At 41.6% G+C, this 17,391-nt stretch overlaps 3 protein-coding genes and 1 long non-coding RNA gene across 5 annotated transcripts; 1 reads left to right on the top strand and 3 right to left on the bottom strand.

Moving 5' to 3' along the window:
* Positions 1 to 1,518: 1,518 nt before the first annotated feature.
* Positions 1,519 to 5,197, top strand: LOC103977248 (very-long-chain aldehyde decarbonylase GL1-2). The gene is made up of 11 exons (XM_009392710.3): positions 1,519 to 1,680; positions 1,756 to 1,970; positions 2,057 to 2,289; positions 2,362 to 2,581; positions 3,352 to 3,473; positions 3,602 to 3,858; positions 3,940 to 4,047; positions 4,109 to 4,315; positions 4,395 to 4,505; positions 4,585 to 4,758; positions 4,837 to 5,197. The coding sequence occupies exons 1-11, from the start codon at positions 1,630 to 1,632 to the stop codon at positions 4,990 to 4,992; spliced, it is 1,854 nt and encodes a 617-aa protein (XP_009390985.2). The 5' UTR covers positions 1,519 to 1,629; the 3' UTR covers positions 4,993 to 5,197.
* On the bottom strand, positions 3,374 to 7,854 carry LOC135606723 (uncharacterized). 2 transcript variants are annotated; one of them, XR_010484940.1, is made up of 4 exons: positions 7,512 to 7,854; positions 5,950 to 6,075; positions 4,520 to 4,977; positions 3,374 to 4,290 (listed from the first exon to the last, which is right to left on the bottom strand). It is a non-coding gene; the product is annotated as an uncharacterized LOC135606723 (long non-coding RNA). The 2 variants fall into 2 exon arrangements; XR_010484939.1 differs by having other exon boundaries at positions 5,950 to 6,039; positions 7,512 to 7,852.
* Positions 7,855 to 8,237: 383 nt separating this feature from the next.
* Positions 8,238 to 8,771, bottom strand: LOC135606512 (leucine-rich repeat extensin-like protein 7). The gene has a single exon (XM_065097540.1). The coding sequence runs from the start codon at positions 8,769 to 8,771 to the stop codon at positions 8,238 to 8,240; it is 534 nt and encodes a 177-aa protein (XP_064953612.1).
* Positions 8,772 to 12,241: 3,470 nt separating this feature from the next.
* Positions 12,242 to 17,273, bottom strand: LOC135606722 (probable LRR receptor-like serine/threonine-protein kinase At2g24230). Its single transcript, XM_065097865.1, has one exon. It carries the CDS (start codon positions 16,935 to 16,937, stop codon positions 14,373 to 14,375), a length of 2,565 nt encoding a protein of 854 aa, XP_064953937.1. The 5' UTR covers positions 16,938 to 17,273; the 3' UTR covers positions 12,242 to 14,372.
* Between the last annotated feature and the right edge of the window lie 118 nt (positions 17,274 to 17,391).

The raw sequence follows: 17,391 nt of genomic DNA, 5'->3' as shown, positions 1-17,391 counted from the left end.
ATATATTAGGGGATGGCCATACCTATATACCTATGCCATGTTTTTCTTTCGCTTTCGCTTTTCTTGTACGTCTAATTATGACTTGTCTTATCATAATTATGTATCATAATATCAATTTAGATAGTGTCTTTCCCTTGTCTGTCCCTACCAGTAGAAGACAGACTTTTGAATTTCGTATAGGCTAACATGAGGATCCGATTCATCCTACCTAAACATTAGTTTGATAATAATATATTAGATCCACTCGTCAAAGGTTTATAATCTCATTTGATGACATAAGTGATCTAAGATTTAATTAGGTTGATGTGAAGTCATAAGTATCATATGTAGTGTAAGGTGTTATAGACGTGTGGAGAGTTGACCGTGTGTTCTTATTATTGGTGGAGATCAAGTACCACCTCTTTCTTTCTTTTATAGTAGTGATATAATCTTCAATTTTTTTTTTAATGACCAAAAAAAGTTTGAACCCAAATACTTTTGGGGAAATTCCTAAAAAAAAAAGAAATAAAAACTTGTTTTCTATTAGTACCCCTTTTTTATTTATTACATAACATATTCATTATTTCTTAAACGATGAAATTGTCACTGGTCGAGGTGGGTGGCCTCTTTAGGAGGGTGATTGATGATAGGCAGCCTCCGGTTGTGCGAACCAGTCATGGTGAAATTGGCGAAGTCACAACTTGGGCTTGTACGAGCTAGTCTTGAAGTCGTTGTCGTCCCTGACCTCTACTTTTCGATGCCTCCCCCATCTTTTGCTTACCTTTCTCAAGACCTAGTCGTAGGTACTCCACCGTCACTCGTCATAATGCTATCATCACCGACGAAATGAAATTGAAGATGTTCATACCCCCACACTTCTCTAGAACCCCTCATTCCTTGCAGCGAAAAGGGGCGGAGGTGGCGGGGTGCGAGGAAATATCTTTATTCTGTTGAGAAAAATTTGAAAAAAAAATTTTCTCCTAATCTATATAAATAGGAGAATGATATTTTAATGTATTCAAACTAAAGCTTTTTCACTTCGATAAAACTTCTATTATTTTCCTCAGTCCGCGGCTACCAACTTGCTGGGGAGACGATGGTAACAATGGCGTCAGATATATCTCCATTTGATCTGTAGCTGTCGAAGCCCACTCGGTTTACTTCAACCTCAAGCCTCGCAGAGGACACGTGCATCTGCTACCTGAACCCATGCTTCGTGCATTAATGGCAGCGACCGATGGGTTTGTAGGACTCGTTGGAGCCATTAAGGATGGCTGCAGTTGGACGCATGGGAGAGTCCTGCTCTGCGTCCAGACCACGCCGGCTGCATCCCCTCGTGACATGTTGAGAGATCGCACGCAGTTAGGCATAGATTGGACGACGCAATCGCCACTGGTTGTGGCCATGGCTTCGAGGTTAGACTTCACAGCAGGGCAACATTTAAGAGGCCAAGTAATGGAATGTAAGGGAGATGATGTCTCCCACTTCATCTTCTCTGATCTTATCTCATCCTATATAAAGAGAGAGTGAGTGCAACTGCCTCATCATCACACGTCGCATGTGAGAGAGAGAAGGACGAAAATTTCGATATCTCTCCAGGGCCATCCATCCATCTCTCTCTCTCTCTCTCTCTTCTTTGCTGCAGAGGAAATGGCTGCTCCTTTGTCTTCCTGGCCCTGGGCGAGCTTGGGAATCTACAAGGCATGGAATCCTTCCATGTGCGATCCTTCTCTCCAATGAATACTGATGTCTGAGACTTGGTGTACGTTATTGCAGTATGTGTTATGTGGACCTCTCGTCGCCATGGCTGCCCGCGAATGGAGGGATGGGAGAGCAGGCGGGTGGTGGCTGCACCTTCTGCTACTCTTCGTCCTCAGAAGCCTCACGTACCAGCTATGGTACTCCTTCGCCAACATGCTCTTCCTCACCCGGACGCGTCGGGTGATCAAAGACGGCGTCGAGTTCAAGCAGATCGACAGTGAGTGGGACTGGTACGTCTCCGCCCTCCATCTTCATGCTTCGTGGGAACAAGATGGATCCTTTGGTTCTTGATCCCGTCTTAGTTTTCCTTCTCCAGGGATAACTTCCTCATCCTCCAAGCTCTCCTCGGATCCGTCGTCTTGTGTCGTGCTCCATCCTTCGAAGACCTCCCTCTTCTGCAGCTCAAGGGGTGCGTCATCGCTCTGGTCCTCCATGTGGGGGTCTCCGAGCCTTTGTTCTACATGGCGCACAGGTGCTTCCACAGAGGCTACCTCTTCACCCACTACCACTCCATCCACCACTCCTCGCCGGTGCCACAGCCCATTACAGGTACGTACACGAAACATCCGCTTCTTTCCTCCCACGTGCATCTGATGAACCGACTGTCGATCGCTGGACCAGCCGGGTTTGGCACGCTATTGGAGAACCTCGTCCTGAGTGCGGCGATGGCGGCGCCGCTGCTTGGGCCGTTCGCCACGGGGCATGGCTCCGCGAGCTTGGCGTATGGCTACGTCCTCGTCTTCGACTTCCTGCGGTGCATGGGATACAGCAACGTGGAGGTGTTGCCTTCCAGGCTCTTCGAGGCCCTACCCGCCCTCAGATACCTTCTCTACTCCCCTACGTAAGTCATGTCGTCCCCCCTCGTCGAACCCATTGTTTGCGTCACGTTGCATCGCATCTCTCACAATAGTTTGGTGATTGCTAGGTCACTTGACAGAGCACCCACCCACCACATAGTTGTGGCCCGAGGAACAGACGTCAAAACAAAACTAGTGTGTTTAGCTTGAAGGTTATGCTCCCTCTTCTCGACATTAGGGACACATGAAACAGTGACATGCTCCATAGAGTCAACGAGGCAGACATCCTGTTAGTTGTAGTGACAATTATGCATTAAATATGTATTAGTTTCGAATTAATGGGGTTGTTTTGAATCGATAGTGAAAGCAATTATCTAACAAAGCTGGCTACTGTCGTAGGAAAATTATATATATTATGTCATCCGATTTAGATGTTAGTATAGATGAGGTTACAATCTCACACCCGGAAGTGAGGTGTAGAACTTCTAGGATGAGATTTCAAATCACTAAAGATGAAGCAGTAATATACTTACCAGAACTTACACATTTGAAGTCTCGGACCCTCAAACTTAAGGATGATTAAGTCAGATACACCATCCTCAGATAAATATTTTAGGTTTGATTATGTATATTATTTGCTAGCTTAAAACTTTTAGATGGAATGTTTGCTGGGGAAGTTTGCCGCAGTAGCAAATGTGGTTCTGCTAATATTTGAGATGAACACAGCTATGCTAGTGCATGCTAGATCAGGTTCAGAGCTGAGAATTGTTGTAGGATAACAGCAACTGACGCACACTTTTGAGTTTGTGTGCAGGTATCTGAGTCTCCACCACAAGGAGAAGAACTGCAACTTCTGCCTTTTCATGCCTCTGTTTGATTTCCTGGGGAAGACAGCAAACAACAAGTCATGGGACTTGCAGAAGGAGATCAGCTCAGGTGTGTTTGTACACAATCTTCACAATAAGATCTGCACATAGGCATGGTCTTGACAGAACTGTCTGATATGAGATGTTGATGCTGTATGCTTGTTCATCATGATGTGTTTGCTTCATGTCTTGATGCAGGGAAGAAGGACCGAGCACCTGACTTTGTCTTCCTCGCGCACGTAATCGATGTCTTCTCTTCCATGCACGTACCCTTCGTGTTCCGATCCCTCTCCTCGATGCCCTTCATCAACTACATCTTTTTGCCGGTGTTTTGGCCGATCGCGTTCCTGTTTATGCTCTTCCAGTGGGCGTTCTCCAAGACCTTCTTGCTCTCATTCTACACCCTAAGAGGTCGTCTGCACCAGACATGGATAGTCCCCAGATACGGGTTTCAGGTACTGCTCGGTTCTTCCTCGTCTCCTTCAGATTGCCACAGAAAACCTCTGTAATTGGTTGCACTTCGTGGCTTGTCGCAGTACTTCTTGCCATTCGCCAGAGAGGGCATCAATGATCAGATCGAGCTCGCAATACTGAGAGCTGACAAGCTGGGCGTGAAGGTCCTCAGTCTTGCAGCATTGAACAAGGTTGGTTGCTGCCATGGTTTCATGTCCATCATCAACCACACTGATGCATTCTTGCCTGCAGAACGAATCACTTAATGGTGGTGGCACGTTGTTCATTAGCAAGCATCCTGATCTGAGAGTTCGAGTTGTCCATGGCAACACCCTGACGGCAGCCATCATCCTCAACGAGATCCCCATGGATGTGAAAGAGGTGTTCTTGACAGGGGCTACATCGAAGCTGGGAAGAGCCATTGCGCTCTATCTCTGCAGGAAGAACATCCGAGTCCTGGTAAGTTCACCACTCCCTCATGCTTGATCTAGGAGAAGATATCATTTGGGACTATTTCTGAATCGGATCACATCAACAGATGCTGACTCTATCGACTGAGAGGTTTGTCAAGATCCAGAAGGAGGTCCCAGCAGACTACCAGCACCATCTGGTTCAAGTCACCAAGTATCAAGCGGCACAAAATTGCAAGGTAGGATCTTGTACCTGTGAGTTTTTGTTGTTGATGATGATTCCCGGAAAGCAGAGGATGAGAGCAGGTGTTGCTGCAGACATGGATCGTTGGGAAGTGGCTGTTGCTGAGGGAGCAGCGGTGGGCACCGCCCGGCACACACTTCCACCAGTTCGTGGTGCCTCCGGTCATCGGCTTCAGGCGGGACTGCACCTATGGGAATCTGGCCGCCATGAGGCTTCCCAAGGATGTCCAGGGACTTGGATCCTGCGAGGTATGATCTGCTACTGCAAGCTCAAGTTGTAGAATGAAGCAGGAAGTGGTGCTCACCGTTGTTTTCTTCTCTTCACAGTACACTATGGAGCGGGGCATCGTGCACGCCTGCCATGCCGGAGGCATCGTCCATTGCCTGGAAGGTTGGACGCATCATGAGGTCGGAGCCATTGACGTTGACCGCATCGATGTGGTGTGGAACGCCGCATTGAAGCATGGCCTGCAACCAGTTTGACACATGGAACTCATCATACATATTACAGTATTCCTTGCTCAAGATACAACAAGTCTATATATGTATGCATATATCTATGGCTTTCACATAGAAAAATCTGAAACAACATAGTGTAATTCTTTTTCATGTTGGTGTGAGACTAATCATAATAATAGCAAGAAGACACTGCCTGGTCATTAAGTTAAAAGTGGATTATTTTAGCAGATGAACATGTTTTCTGCTTTCCTGGCTTTAGGTTTTGCTTACAGGAAGTAAAGGTTTCTTCATGGGCAGTGCATCCCAACGAAATCACCAGTTGATCGATCCAGCTGAGTGTGTTCAAGAAATAATAACAGAGAAGTGGAAGGATTCAACTTTATGAGGAAAATGAATCTAAAAGAGAATTGACACAAGATAACACTGATAAGACTGAGAAAGGTTGACACTGATAACATCTAGATTGAAAGCTGTCAAATCTGAGAAGAAATCAGGGAGTTATGATTTCAATCATATCCTTCTTTAGGAAATCCAATTCCATGATTAATTAAGGCCAAAAAGTCGAATAGAACACAAGAAAAAACCCTACAACTGATCTAAGAAAAAGAACATGTCATTCTCATAACCCGGCTTAATGAGATAACTGGTCTATTAACTTCGTTGAGTCTGAACTACTGCCCTAAAATATTTAAGCTGAAGTTAATAATAATACACCCATCAGACATTTATAAGTCAATTTTAATCTTAGCCCACTTCCAATGTGAAACTGATGGGGTGTTACATTCATTGAGTCTAATTCTTTCATCTAGAATCAATAATGAAAATTCATGTCAATTCATAGAGATATACACCTCATAAGCTTCATTGCTCCTCACAGATGCTCCATAGAAATCATTGTATTAACTTAGGCAGAGCATGGAAAGATGAGCATAAGGAAAGTTGAATAAGATGGCCAAAAAACAAGGGACTAAGTGACCTCACCTGGAAATAGATTGCCTTAGCAGCTTTCATCTCAGCATCGAATAGCAGGATTGCAACCTGGAATCAGCAATTCCTCAATCACCTTGAAATCTATGCCACCAGCAAGAACCATTACCAGCCACTTCGCTAAAATAGAAAGGTGCTTTCAGCAGATCAATACCAATGTCCTAAAAAATCACAGAATAAAGCACACAACCTATTCCCACATCTCTAGGGGCAAAAGTTTTCTTAACCAAAAAATACTTCAAAATCTTGACAACTGGCTGCTCACTTCATCCTGCTTATTTAATGAGTTCATTTCATGAGATCTTGAACTCAAAAATATTTGATTCTTTGTTGGCATGACTCTCATCTCTAATTGAAGGCTATTGTCCTGATCAGTCATGATTTCTGATTCATAATAATGAGTATATGACTCACTTGGTAACTGGAGAACATCAATGATTATTAGATACAACATGCAAAAATTTAAGAAGCTAACGAAGATAATCACATAAAACTGCACCAGTAGTTACCAACATTCTAAATTCTCTAGAGGTTACAAGCAAGAAATATCTAGATGACATGCATGTCCTCCTAAAAGGTAAAAAGAGAAGAGATGAAGAACAAAATGTCTAAAATCCAGATTTAAGAGCTCTGTTGTACTCTCTAAATGTATACATATTCCAGAATGTATGCACCGTCACACCTAAACTAGTATAATGTACATTAACATCACTATGACCCCAAGATTGGTCTTCGGTGAACATCTTCAAGAGTCTCAATGACAGGGAGGGAATAAGTCGATGCAAACATATACTAAGAACATGAGTGTATTTATTCGATTAAAATAGAATTATACATAGCTTAGCTTTGTTTAATAAGTAGCTACGAAGCACTGGTACTAGAAGTTGTGATATTAACTATTTTAAGCACCATAGGGAAATCCGTTAAAACAACCATATCTGTCACAAAGGTTTCACCTTGTTTGATGCAGGAGAAGTGTTCATAGGATGAATTAAAATTGTTGATGAAAGGATTGTTTAGATAAATTAATTTCAGTATTCTTCCAAAACAGAAAAAAAAATATTTGATGAATTATTTTATGCAAATTATAGACAAGGCATTATGTGTATCAATAACAAATATACAAGCATCCAAAATTGGATGAAATAAAACCACAATTATCTAAGGGATATATTTGTATTCTCTTCAATTTACCTCAAGTTAAAATTTAGATTTACCAACTAGAGAAAAGCTGATACAAGTTAACTCTTCTTCTAAAAGCTAAACCGCTATATATATAACACCAGATGCGCATTTTCGATGCTAATGTTCCTGGCAAATTGAACCCTTCAAGTGGACTAAATGCTGGAAAAAAATCTGTAGTATCTGAAAGTTCAGTAAATTCACTCGAGGCGGATAAATCAAATCATATAAACTATAGATAAATCCCATTGTTCAATCACTAAATCCACCGCAAGGAAGTAGAAAACCCTAGCTACGATACAAAATCAAAACCATGCAAAAATATAAACTTTAACCAAACAAGCAAAACCCTCGACCGACAAAGGGCTCCTCACCAATGTTGACCGACAGGGCCACGCCGACACCGCCATGGTGCCGGAGGACGGCGAAATCGGAGGACACGAGGAAGGCAACTCCTAAGGCAGCGGAATCGGTGCAGGAGGCGACGAGTCTGCTGCCTCGATTATCGCGGCCAACGTCATGCTGATAACTGTCGGATCCGACTGCATACCTCGACGGATCGCTCTCAGCGGGCGGGCAGTTTTACGATGCTGAAGGACGCCACCAAGGCGAACAAGGAGAGCAACAGAAGCTAACCGAAGCGGCTAAAGGTGCAGGACGACCCCGTGGCGGAAAGAAGGAAGAACGAGGGGTTGAATCCCTTCAAAAGCCCGTTTTGGGTTGGTAATATCGTAACTAACTGAATGTCGAGGGGTAGCGATCAAGCAATTACGGCGATTGTACTACGAGATTACTGAGGATAATTAGATATTAAAGATACTAATATTTAGCATCCGATCCCTATATTTCAAAAAATATATATATACTTACTAACATATTTAATTTTGTTTCTCCTCACATTATTAACTCTAGGGACAACTGTAGGGACAGAAAATATCGCATGCGCTGTCAGAAAAAAAAAAAAAAAAAAGAGACAATAATTAAGAGATAAAAAAATAATTTTATAATCACTATTCTCCGTCCAAAGATATTAATTTTATAAATATTAATTTGATAGTGAAAGCTTTTCTATCCTTCTCCGGCTTTGTCCTCTGGCTTCGCTATCCTTTTGAACAACCTATTGGGAGAAGAAAATTTTGATTAAATCTCGAAAACTTGTTCGTCAGAATGAGCTCATTGAGGGTGGCAGCCATCTTACCGATGCTGCTTGAAAGACAACCATGGATCTTGTTGTTAGCGATGATGACGACAAAAGTTTTGGAATTGCCGAAGTTGTCAGACACCTGAGAGCTAAAATGGTCATCATTCAAGAATATGACGTCGAGCTCCTTATCGAAGAGTATCAACGACTGCACTCCCTCGAAGTCATTGAACCAAAGGTTGAGGTACTTAATCGATAGAAGGTGAAGGGCAATGTTTGGGAATGGGCCGACGAAGCGATTGTTATTAGCGTCGAGCTCGTGGAGGAGTTTGAGACGAGATATTTTGGGGGATGATATCGTAGAAGCGATTAGAGTTGATGAGGAGGAGGTGATGTCAATCAAGAGGTTGAGCTCTACGAGGAGGTACCCGACAATATCGACATCATTAAGGTCGATACTAGTGATGACTTTGACCAAGGGGTCGTTAGGCATCACAGTGCATAAGACACCATGATAGCCGTACACATTGGGACTGACCTAGTTGCTAGTGAAGTTGTAGGGGTTGTAGTACATTACCTTCTTTCGTACCCTCAGAGTGACATAGGCACGATGGAGGTGGGGATTGGTGATGGCGACACCGATCTCGACATCAAACATGAAGTCATTAGGGAGGCTTCCCTTCTCCAAGAGGGCCATGAGTTGACGGTGCACGATAAAAGCATTCTTGACATTGGAGAGGGCTGAGGAAAGACACGAGAGAGAAGATAAACAAAGTAGGATAGCAAAGCTTTCACAAAAGTTACGCTTATGTGAAATTAATTTCTTTGGATGGTGAGAATAGCGAATATGGAATTACCTTATTATCTATTTTTTAACGTTATTTTCTACGGGAAGAAATGAGATTAAATGTTTCACTTTATAAGTATAATGATTCCAATATAAATTTTTAAAATATAGAGATTGAGATACTAAACATAACTAACTACATCGAGTAATCTATAATTAGCCTAGATTATTACTCGAGCTTATTAAAGTCATTTCTTACCGTTCACAAATCTAATACTATTTATCATCCTTTAAAAAATTATTAAAATAATATTGTATTATTCATAACTCCACTAATTTTATTTTTAATTTTTTTCCTTTCAGATAATCCCCACACCCTATTATCATCGGTTCTCCTTCCACTCACACACCGTACTTAGTTTGTAGAAGTTCAAAATATGATATATTCTAAGTTAATGTAATTGAACTAGATACTATTATAAAATGTACATAATTCTAAAAATATTAAATTACTATAATAAATATAAAAAATATTTCTTATCTTCTTCTCTTCCATCTTTAATTCGTCCCATTTTATCATCAGTTTTTTTATTATTTATGTCAACTTTGATTATTAAGTGGAGGAAGATGATGATATGTCAACCTTGGTGATTAAAACGATGAAGATGATGAGAAGAAGAAGAAGAGGGAAAAAAAAGAAGAAAAGGGATGATAGGTAAGGAGTACAAAGATTTTATAGAATTGAGTTATAAATTGAAAACATATACGTATATTTACAAAGAGATAACTTATGAATATTCAAAGTTATAATAGTAAAAGGATGTAAATAGCAAGATTTTTACTATTTACAACCCTATTAATTTTTTAAAATATTTTTAAACTATCTCTTTGCAAATAGACATAAATACATCTTTTTCTTCCTTCTCTTCTTTCTTCTCCACCTCTTATTCCTCATAGTTGGAGGATAACATCGAGGGACTTTGAGAGGAATTAGATAATATCGAGTAACATCGACGAGAATGAAATAAAAAGGGCTTAGAGAAGAAAAAAAAGAGAAAATAAAATTGGTAATACAAGGGTTATGAATAATAAAATAATAATTTATTATTTTTTTAAATGAGTTGTCAATAGTAAAAAGGGACTATAAATAGTAAACTTCTTTGCAATCCTATATTAAGAACTTTGAATAAGTATATATGCCATCAATTTATAATTTAATTCTAATATTATTTTTCATTCCTTACCTATAACATTTTACCTCTCTCTTTTCCCTTTTTCTTCTCCTCGTCCTTCTTCTCTACCCATAAGGTGCATAAGCGGTGGGGAGAGCTAATAGTTATAGGGTGCGCAAGTGGAGCCTATAGGAAAGGAAAAAAAGAAAAATAGAAATGTAAAAGTCAACGTAGAGGAGCTATGAATAATAAAATATTATTTTATTAATCTTTTAAGGGGTTTTAAATAGTAAGGGGATTGTGAATAGAAAGAAGGGAGCTCTAAATAGTAAACTGCTTATACGAGGCATATCTCTCTATAACATTTTTTTTCTTTCTTTTCTTCGTATCTTCAGGCAACGAGAGATGAGTTAATAACGTCTAGCAAAAAGTGATCTTTGTCGAGTGACGAGCAATATCTTCTTTTTCATGAAGTGATGAGCGACATAGTTAGAGTTCTGACATTGACATTCATAGGGATGATTCATCTAAGGATCAAATAAGAAATTATGGTAATAATGATATGATTGATAATTGAGAGATTAGAAAGAAGATTTCTAAACTACCCCTCCTCTCCTTTCTCCTTTCTCCTTTTTATTTATTTTTGCATCCTCCTCCTGAAAAGACGATGTCGAGGGGATGATAAATAGTATTAGTATTGTTAGAAAGCATGGAGTTGACAAGACACATGCGATGAGCGTCAATGGCATCAGCACTCAGCACTGCTATAGATATCACTCGGAAGCTTGTAGTATGAACATCGCTATAACAAAATATACTTTTACCTATGGGTTTTAGTTATATAACCCTATGATTTTTTTTTACCATAGCAATATCTATACCTACGGTTAATAACTGTTGCAATAATGTCATTGGAATAGGGATAATTACATATTTCCCTCGTAGTTAACGATGATTAGTATCTCGATCCTTATACTTTAAAAAATAATATTTTATTTCTTCTCCTTTCTTCCCTTCTCCTTCTTCTCTCCATTTCCTTTCTTCTTCCACTGGACAACAATGGTGGTGACGAACTAGTGAGTTAATGGACCGTCCTTCCAACTTAATTTTCTTACCCACTGGTTCATGTAGGTGCCACCAGCCATATATCTAAAGATTACATTGGGATAACTTATAACTACGGTTAGTCCAACCACAGGAAAAAAAGGTTGATCTAATAATAAAATCGCAGTAATCGCAGCAATAGATTTCTTTACCTGCGGTTAAAAATCGCTTTATCCTACTAATACACTACTTTATCTTGTGATCTAATATTGCATACAATATTATTATATGTTGTTGACCTACATTCAAGAACATGCACAATGTTTTAGCTTTGCAGTCAGCAACCATAGTAATGGATTGAACCGAGTAGAGATAAAGATCAATGTTCATTCATCAGATATATCAATTAAGCATGTCCAACTTCAAAAGTTTATTGTGGTATAATATGGTCAAAAGTGACCCAAAAACAATTCTTCATTTGCTCCTCTCAATGGGTAGGTAGGTAGGGAAGCTGAATAGAGCAAATTACCATAAGTTAGATAACTTTAAAGGCTTAGTACTATAGGATGCTAGGAATGTTACTAAGAAAATACATTACTAATCACGCAAAATTTACATTTGTATAGATAATAAGAAACATCAATATTAAGAAAAAACATGTAACATGGTTTAAAGGATAAAAGAACAAGTGTATTGTCTATCTGATCCTAATTAATACCTGAGAAATAATGTCTTGGAATATGTTATGCTTTTAAAATCTTCATTTCTTCCTACAAAATTAAACAACAAATTAGTAATTAAGAGTTCATGCGTGTACATGAAACTCTTAATTACTGAATGTAAAATATTTATGAAGATTGTATTATCTAAGAAGGGGAATGACAAGTATAGGAAATATAATCAAGTAGATAAAAGCAACAACTATATATTATAAAACTCAGCACAGTAGAATTTATGATACCTCACCATGTCACTTGGCACTGTGTTTCACGTCTTTGTATACTTCGCAGGTGCACAACCCAACACCAGTAGAATTTATGATGATCGCCTGATACCAACCTCTTCACTTTTGCTATTACTGCACCTCCCCCACTAAATGCCTGACTGAACACGCTCGAGGATGCTGCTGCTGCTGCTGCCTCTGACTGATATGTTTGGGCCATCAAACCTTCCTAAGAAGAGAGAGAGAGAGAGAGAGAGAGAGAGGGAAAAGGATACAAAATCGAATGAGAAATTCGAAGTTATGACAAGGACAAGATGAAGAGTGCATCAGCTGTTCCCACTTCTTAAAGGTAACCTCCTCCTTGAAATGCTCATGGAAGTCAAAGACATCAAACATGCACACCAACCAAGCCATTAAGTAAACAACGGTGTGTTTGGTTTGCCATCATGAGTGCTCATACCTAATGTTTTTTAATGCAGGCGACAGGGATTTTATTATACTGCACATCACACTACAAGGCATTTCTGCATTAACTCTGATGTGTGGCTACACAAGGTTTAATGAGTAAGAAGGAGTATGATTTGCGAGTCTGATATAAAAGAATAAATAAGCTGAACACAGCTCTCATCTAATGATTTGAAACTACTACTTGACACATGCTTCTTGCATGAGAGTCCAAGAATAACTGTTCATAGTGGACCAATGTAAGATAAGATCATTCATTGGGGGGGGAAGAATTTTAGTGCCTTCCTGTGGCCAAAATTAATATTGCTGCACTTCAAACATAATAATAAAAAGAAAATCTTAAGTTTGCTTCATCAAAGCTTTCATGAGATTATTGATTGTGTTAACAGGACACTGAAACTAACACACTTAAATATAAGAGATTTTATCTTTGAACTTTAAATATTACTTACTTAAATCTTTGTCGGTTAATCTAGTTAGCACCTTTGAAAGTATATCCGATGAAACTTTGAACTTTTGACCTTTGATAAGTGAGTATGGTTTGATTGATCAAGAGTATTCAATTGTTTATCTCAGTTACCATGACACTGAAACTAACAACCTTGAATAACATAGGCTTTAAGTTCAGATTTGATTTCCTTGATTAATTATCATATATGCTGGATACTTAATCCTCTATCTTAGAAGCCAATAATTATGAGAGATGGTAAGACATGAGAAGATGATTCAAAATAATTTGCTCTTCTGTATGCTTGTTGGAATATGGCATACATATTATTGGGCCAGTAGGTTGATTGATTCTTTCAACTTGGGAATATTACTTATCCTGGACTCCTAGTTGTCAAACTTTGGTTAGCATTTGAAATCATTCACCAGCACAAAGAGAAAAAAAAGAACATGCAAATTCACAACCTTAAATAAAACAGGCTTTATCTTTTTATGTTTAACCACTACTGCTCCGATTTGGTTGACCTAATACTATTTCAATTGAGTACTTATTCTATCTTAGGAATTCATACATATGAGGCAAAAAGGCATTAAGATAAGAGAAGGTGATTCAAAATAATCTGCTCAGTTGTTTGCTTTTTGGAATATGTGGCATATTAAGAGGCCAGTAGGTTGATTGATTTTTTCGACTTGGAAATATTACTTATCCTAGTTGTCAAACTTTTGGTTTTGCTTAGCATTTTAAATCATTAATCGATACAAAGATGGCAGATTAATTATGTCAAACATGTTCCGATTCAATTTTCGCTAATACTACATGACAAGGATTAACATCTGGTGAGCTGATAAAGGATTTTCCTCAAACAAAAACAGTTGCAATCTACCAAAATCAAACACAAAAGCCAGAAGCTGACACTCGCAAGTCGAAGAAGAAGGTTTGATGGACAAAAAGACATAATACTAGTTTGATGGCAAGTAATTTGTCATAGAAGAAAAGAATGCAAGGACAAACCAAGGAAGTTATAACAAGTTCTGTGAGAATGTAACCTGAGGGTTCCATCTTTCTATTTTATGGTGGCATACTGAGACCACAATGATAGCCCAATAAAAAAGAAGACGAAAGAAAAACTGAGCTTCAGTTTCAGAGGTAGTAGATCATACAGTTGATTTGGAGAGAGCTGCAGAGTAGTAGGGAAATGCAAACACCTGAATGGAAGCTCTGCAATTCAATTCAATTCAATGCCAAACAGAAACAGGCTCAATGTCCTTGAGAAGACCCACAATCTGCTGCATGGATGGCCTCTTCGACGGCAAGTCAGCTGTACACAGATAAGCAATCCTCAGCCCTTCCTCCATTTGTTTCTCTGCTCCTGTTTCCCGCATCTTTGGATCGATTAATCTTGCGAGCTCCTTTCTCCTCACCAATGCCCTTGCCCAACTGACCAAAGTAGTCTCCTTGTCTTCGGCATATTCATCTCCGATCGGTTTCTTCCCCGTGAGGAGTTCAAACAGAACTACCCCGAACCCGTAGACATCCGATTTTGTTGTTGCCAATGTGTTTTCAGACTCCGAGAACTCTGGAGGAGCATAGCCTGGTGAAAAACGAGCCATGCCGCCTTCCATGCTTGTCCCGACCAGGTTCGATAGTCCGAAATCAGCTAACCTGGGCTCCATTGCCGAATCAAGATAAATGCTACTTGCTTTCACATCTCTGTGAACCATCTGGGGGAAGCATCCGTGATGGAGAAATGCCAGCGCCCTTGCAGCACCTAATGCAATCTTCTGCCGGAATCTCCAAGTAGTCATTCCTTCGGTCGTGATGCTTTGCGTGCCAGGATTCTCTTGCTCCCATGTATCACTGGTCCAGTCTTCGGTTGATTGCACACCCAGTGGTAGATCATGGAGCAGATTCTGTAGGTTCCCGTTCTCCATGTAATCATAGATGGCGATCCTTTGATCCCCGGCCAAGCAGTAGCCGGTTAATGGCACTAAATTGGGGTGCTTGATCTGGCCAAGCCGCTCGAGCTCCTTTGCAGCTTCCTGGTCCGTCACTGTTAATCCGTGGACCAAAACCTTCACGGCCACATGAATGCCTCCCGGTAGAAATCCTCGGTACACCGGTCCAAGCCTTCCTTCTGCGAGTAAGGTTCCTCTGTCGAAATTGGAGGTCGCATTCAAGAGATCAGCGAAGGTGAAGCTCAGCAATGGCTTCTCGAAGATGACGACAGGAACTGAGGTAGGAAGCTTGACATCTGCAACCCAAGTTGAGAAATCTGCCTGGAAGTAGAAGGGGCCTGAGGCATTTAGCTCCTCCTCGAACGATGGCTGCTTCACCGCCCAGGGTCTGCTCCTCTTTCGGCAAGCAAGGGCGAGGCAGATCAGCCCTGCTAACAGGAAGAACACCGAAAAAGCTATGGCCAAGCCTAGCTTGAAATTCTCGTGTCTGCTTCCCTTGGATCCAATACCATCTGGATTTACCGCAATGGGGCAGTCACTCTGCGAGCCGATAAACGATGAACGGAGAGTTTCCGGTGAGAATTTCTCGCCGCAATAGGTGAGATTGTTGTAGGAAAGATTGAACCTTTCCATACCGGACAACTTCTGTTGTAAGGACTGTGGGATTTCACCTGTGAGATTGTTCACCGAGAGGTCTATCACTTGCAGGTTTCGGGTGATCAGCTCGGGAATGTTGCCGGTGATATGATTCTGAGAAAGATCTAACACCTTGAGGTCAAGCAATTGAGAGATGTCAGGTGGAATTCGGCCGGCGAGATCGGTTCCCGACAAGTTCAGGTATTCTAGAGCAGAAGGCAGTTGGATGTGAAGCAATTCTTGGGAGGAGAACTCGTTGAACGCAAGATTGAGATGCTTCAGTGACCTCAGATCTCCCAGACCGGGGAAGAACTCTCCGCCGAGTTGGTTCATGGACATGTCGAGATACACCAGAGAAGTCCAGTTGGAGGTGGTGCTGCGGTTTACCTGAGAGATGAGGCCGTGGAACTGGTTCTTGCTCAGGTCCACGACCTGCAATGGCTCCCGGAATCCACCAAGAACCAAGTCTCGGAAACGATTGCGGGAGAGATTGAGGTAGGAGATGGAGTCCAACCCCGACAAGTCTGGCATCTTCCCGCTGATCTCATTCTGTGCGAGATCCAAAGCGCTCAGGTTCTTGAAGGCAGCACCGAACCCATCAGGAACGCTCCCATTCAACCTGTTGTGGGAAAGATCGAGCGAGACAAGGGAGACGCATCCGAGAACCGTGTCCGGGATGCTCATCTCCAGCGAGTTCCTGCTGAGGTCGAGGACCCGCAGGCTCGACAGCGAGCCCACCTCCCTGGGGATCTCGCCGGAGAAGCTGTTGCGCGAAAGGTCGAGGCTTTCCATCAGCTTGAAGTTGCCGATGATGCCGGGGATCGCTCCGGCGATGTTGTTCGAGGAGAGGTTGAGGTGCCCGAGTGAACCACTCAATTCCGCGAAATCTGAAGGGAGCGCGGTGATGTCGTTGCCGCTGAGATCCAAGGCTCGGAGCACGCCGAGCTTCCCGATGGTGGTTTCGGGGATCGGACCGGAGAAGCCGAAGCCGGGAGCCACCAAGCTGATGACTCTCTCGGTTGGGCCGTCGCAGGACACTCCTCTCCACGAACAAACCTCGGAGGCGTTGCCACTGGTGGAGGAAGGAGCCACCCCCATCCTCCGGAAGAAGTCGGAGACGAAGGCGGCGTCCGTGTTCGGCTGCTGCGAGGCCGAGCACCTCAGCAGCAGGGAAACCGAGAGGTACAAGGAGAAGAAGCCGATCCCCATCTGGTGGGAAGGATTAGGAATCCAAGAGAGGGAAGCAAACAAGAGATTGCTGTGTTTGGGTCATGGAAAGATGTGATCTTTCACCTCCTTCCTTCCTCGTCGCCTGCATCCGCCATCTCCGCAACGCTTATAATGGTCAGGAGGCACACCTCAGGGAGATGACTAGGCTGGATGGGCACCTTTAGGCGTCCAAAAGTTCCATTTTTGAATCACCTTTGGGGCGTCCTTTGCGCTTGCAAAGAAAGAAGAAGAAGAAGCAGAAGTAGAAGAGTTATTTTATTCTTTTGGGCAGAGTGATGGCTCGAGGTTGTATTGTTACGGAGGCTAAACACAGACAAGGAGGACAACACGCAAGTTAGCTACTCTCATCATAAGAGAGAGAGAGAGAGAGAGAGAGAGAGAGAGAGAGATGGTGACTGGCTGTAGAATGAGCAGTAATGAGAGAGAGAGAGAG

The sequence above is a fragment of the Musa acuminata genome, chromosome BXJ2-3 (genome assembly GCF_036884655.1).
Source record: "Musa acuminata AAA Group cultivar baxijiao chromosome BXJ2-3, Cavendish_Baxijiao_AAA, whole genome shotgun sequence".
Lineage (NCBI taxonomy): Eukaryota > Viridiplantae > Streptophyta > Magnoliopsida > Zingiberales > Musaceae > Musa > Musa acuminata.
The sequence above is the reverse complement of the archived record's forward strand: the minus strand, read 5'-3'. Positions and strand labels throughout refer to the sequence as shown.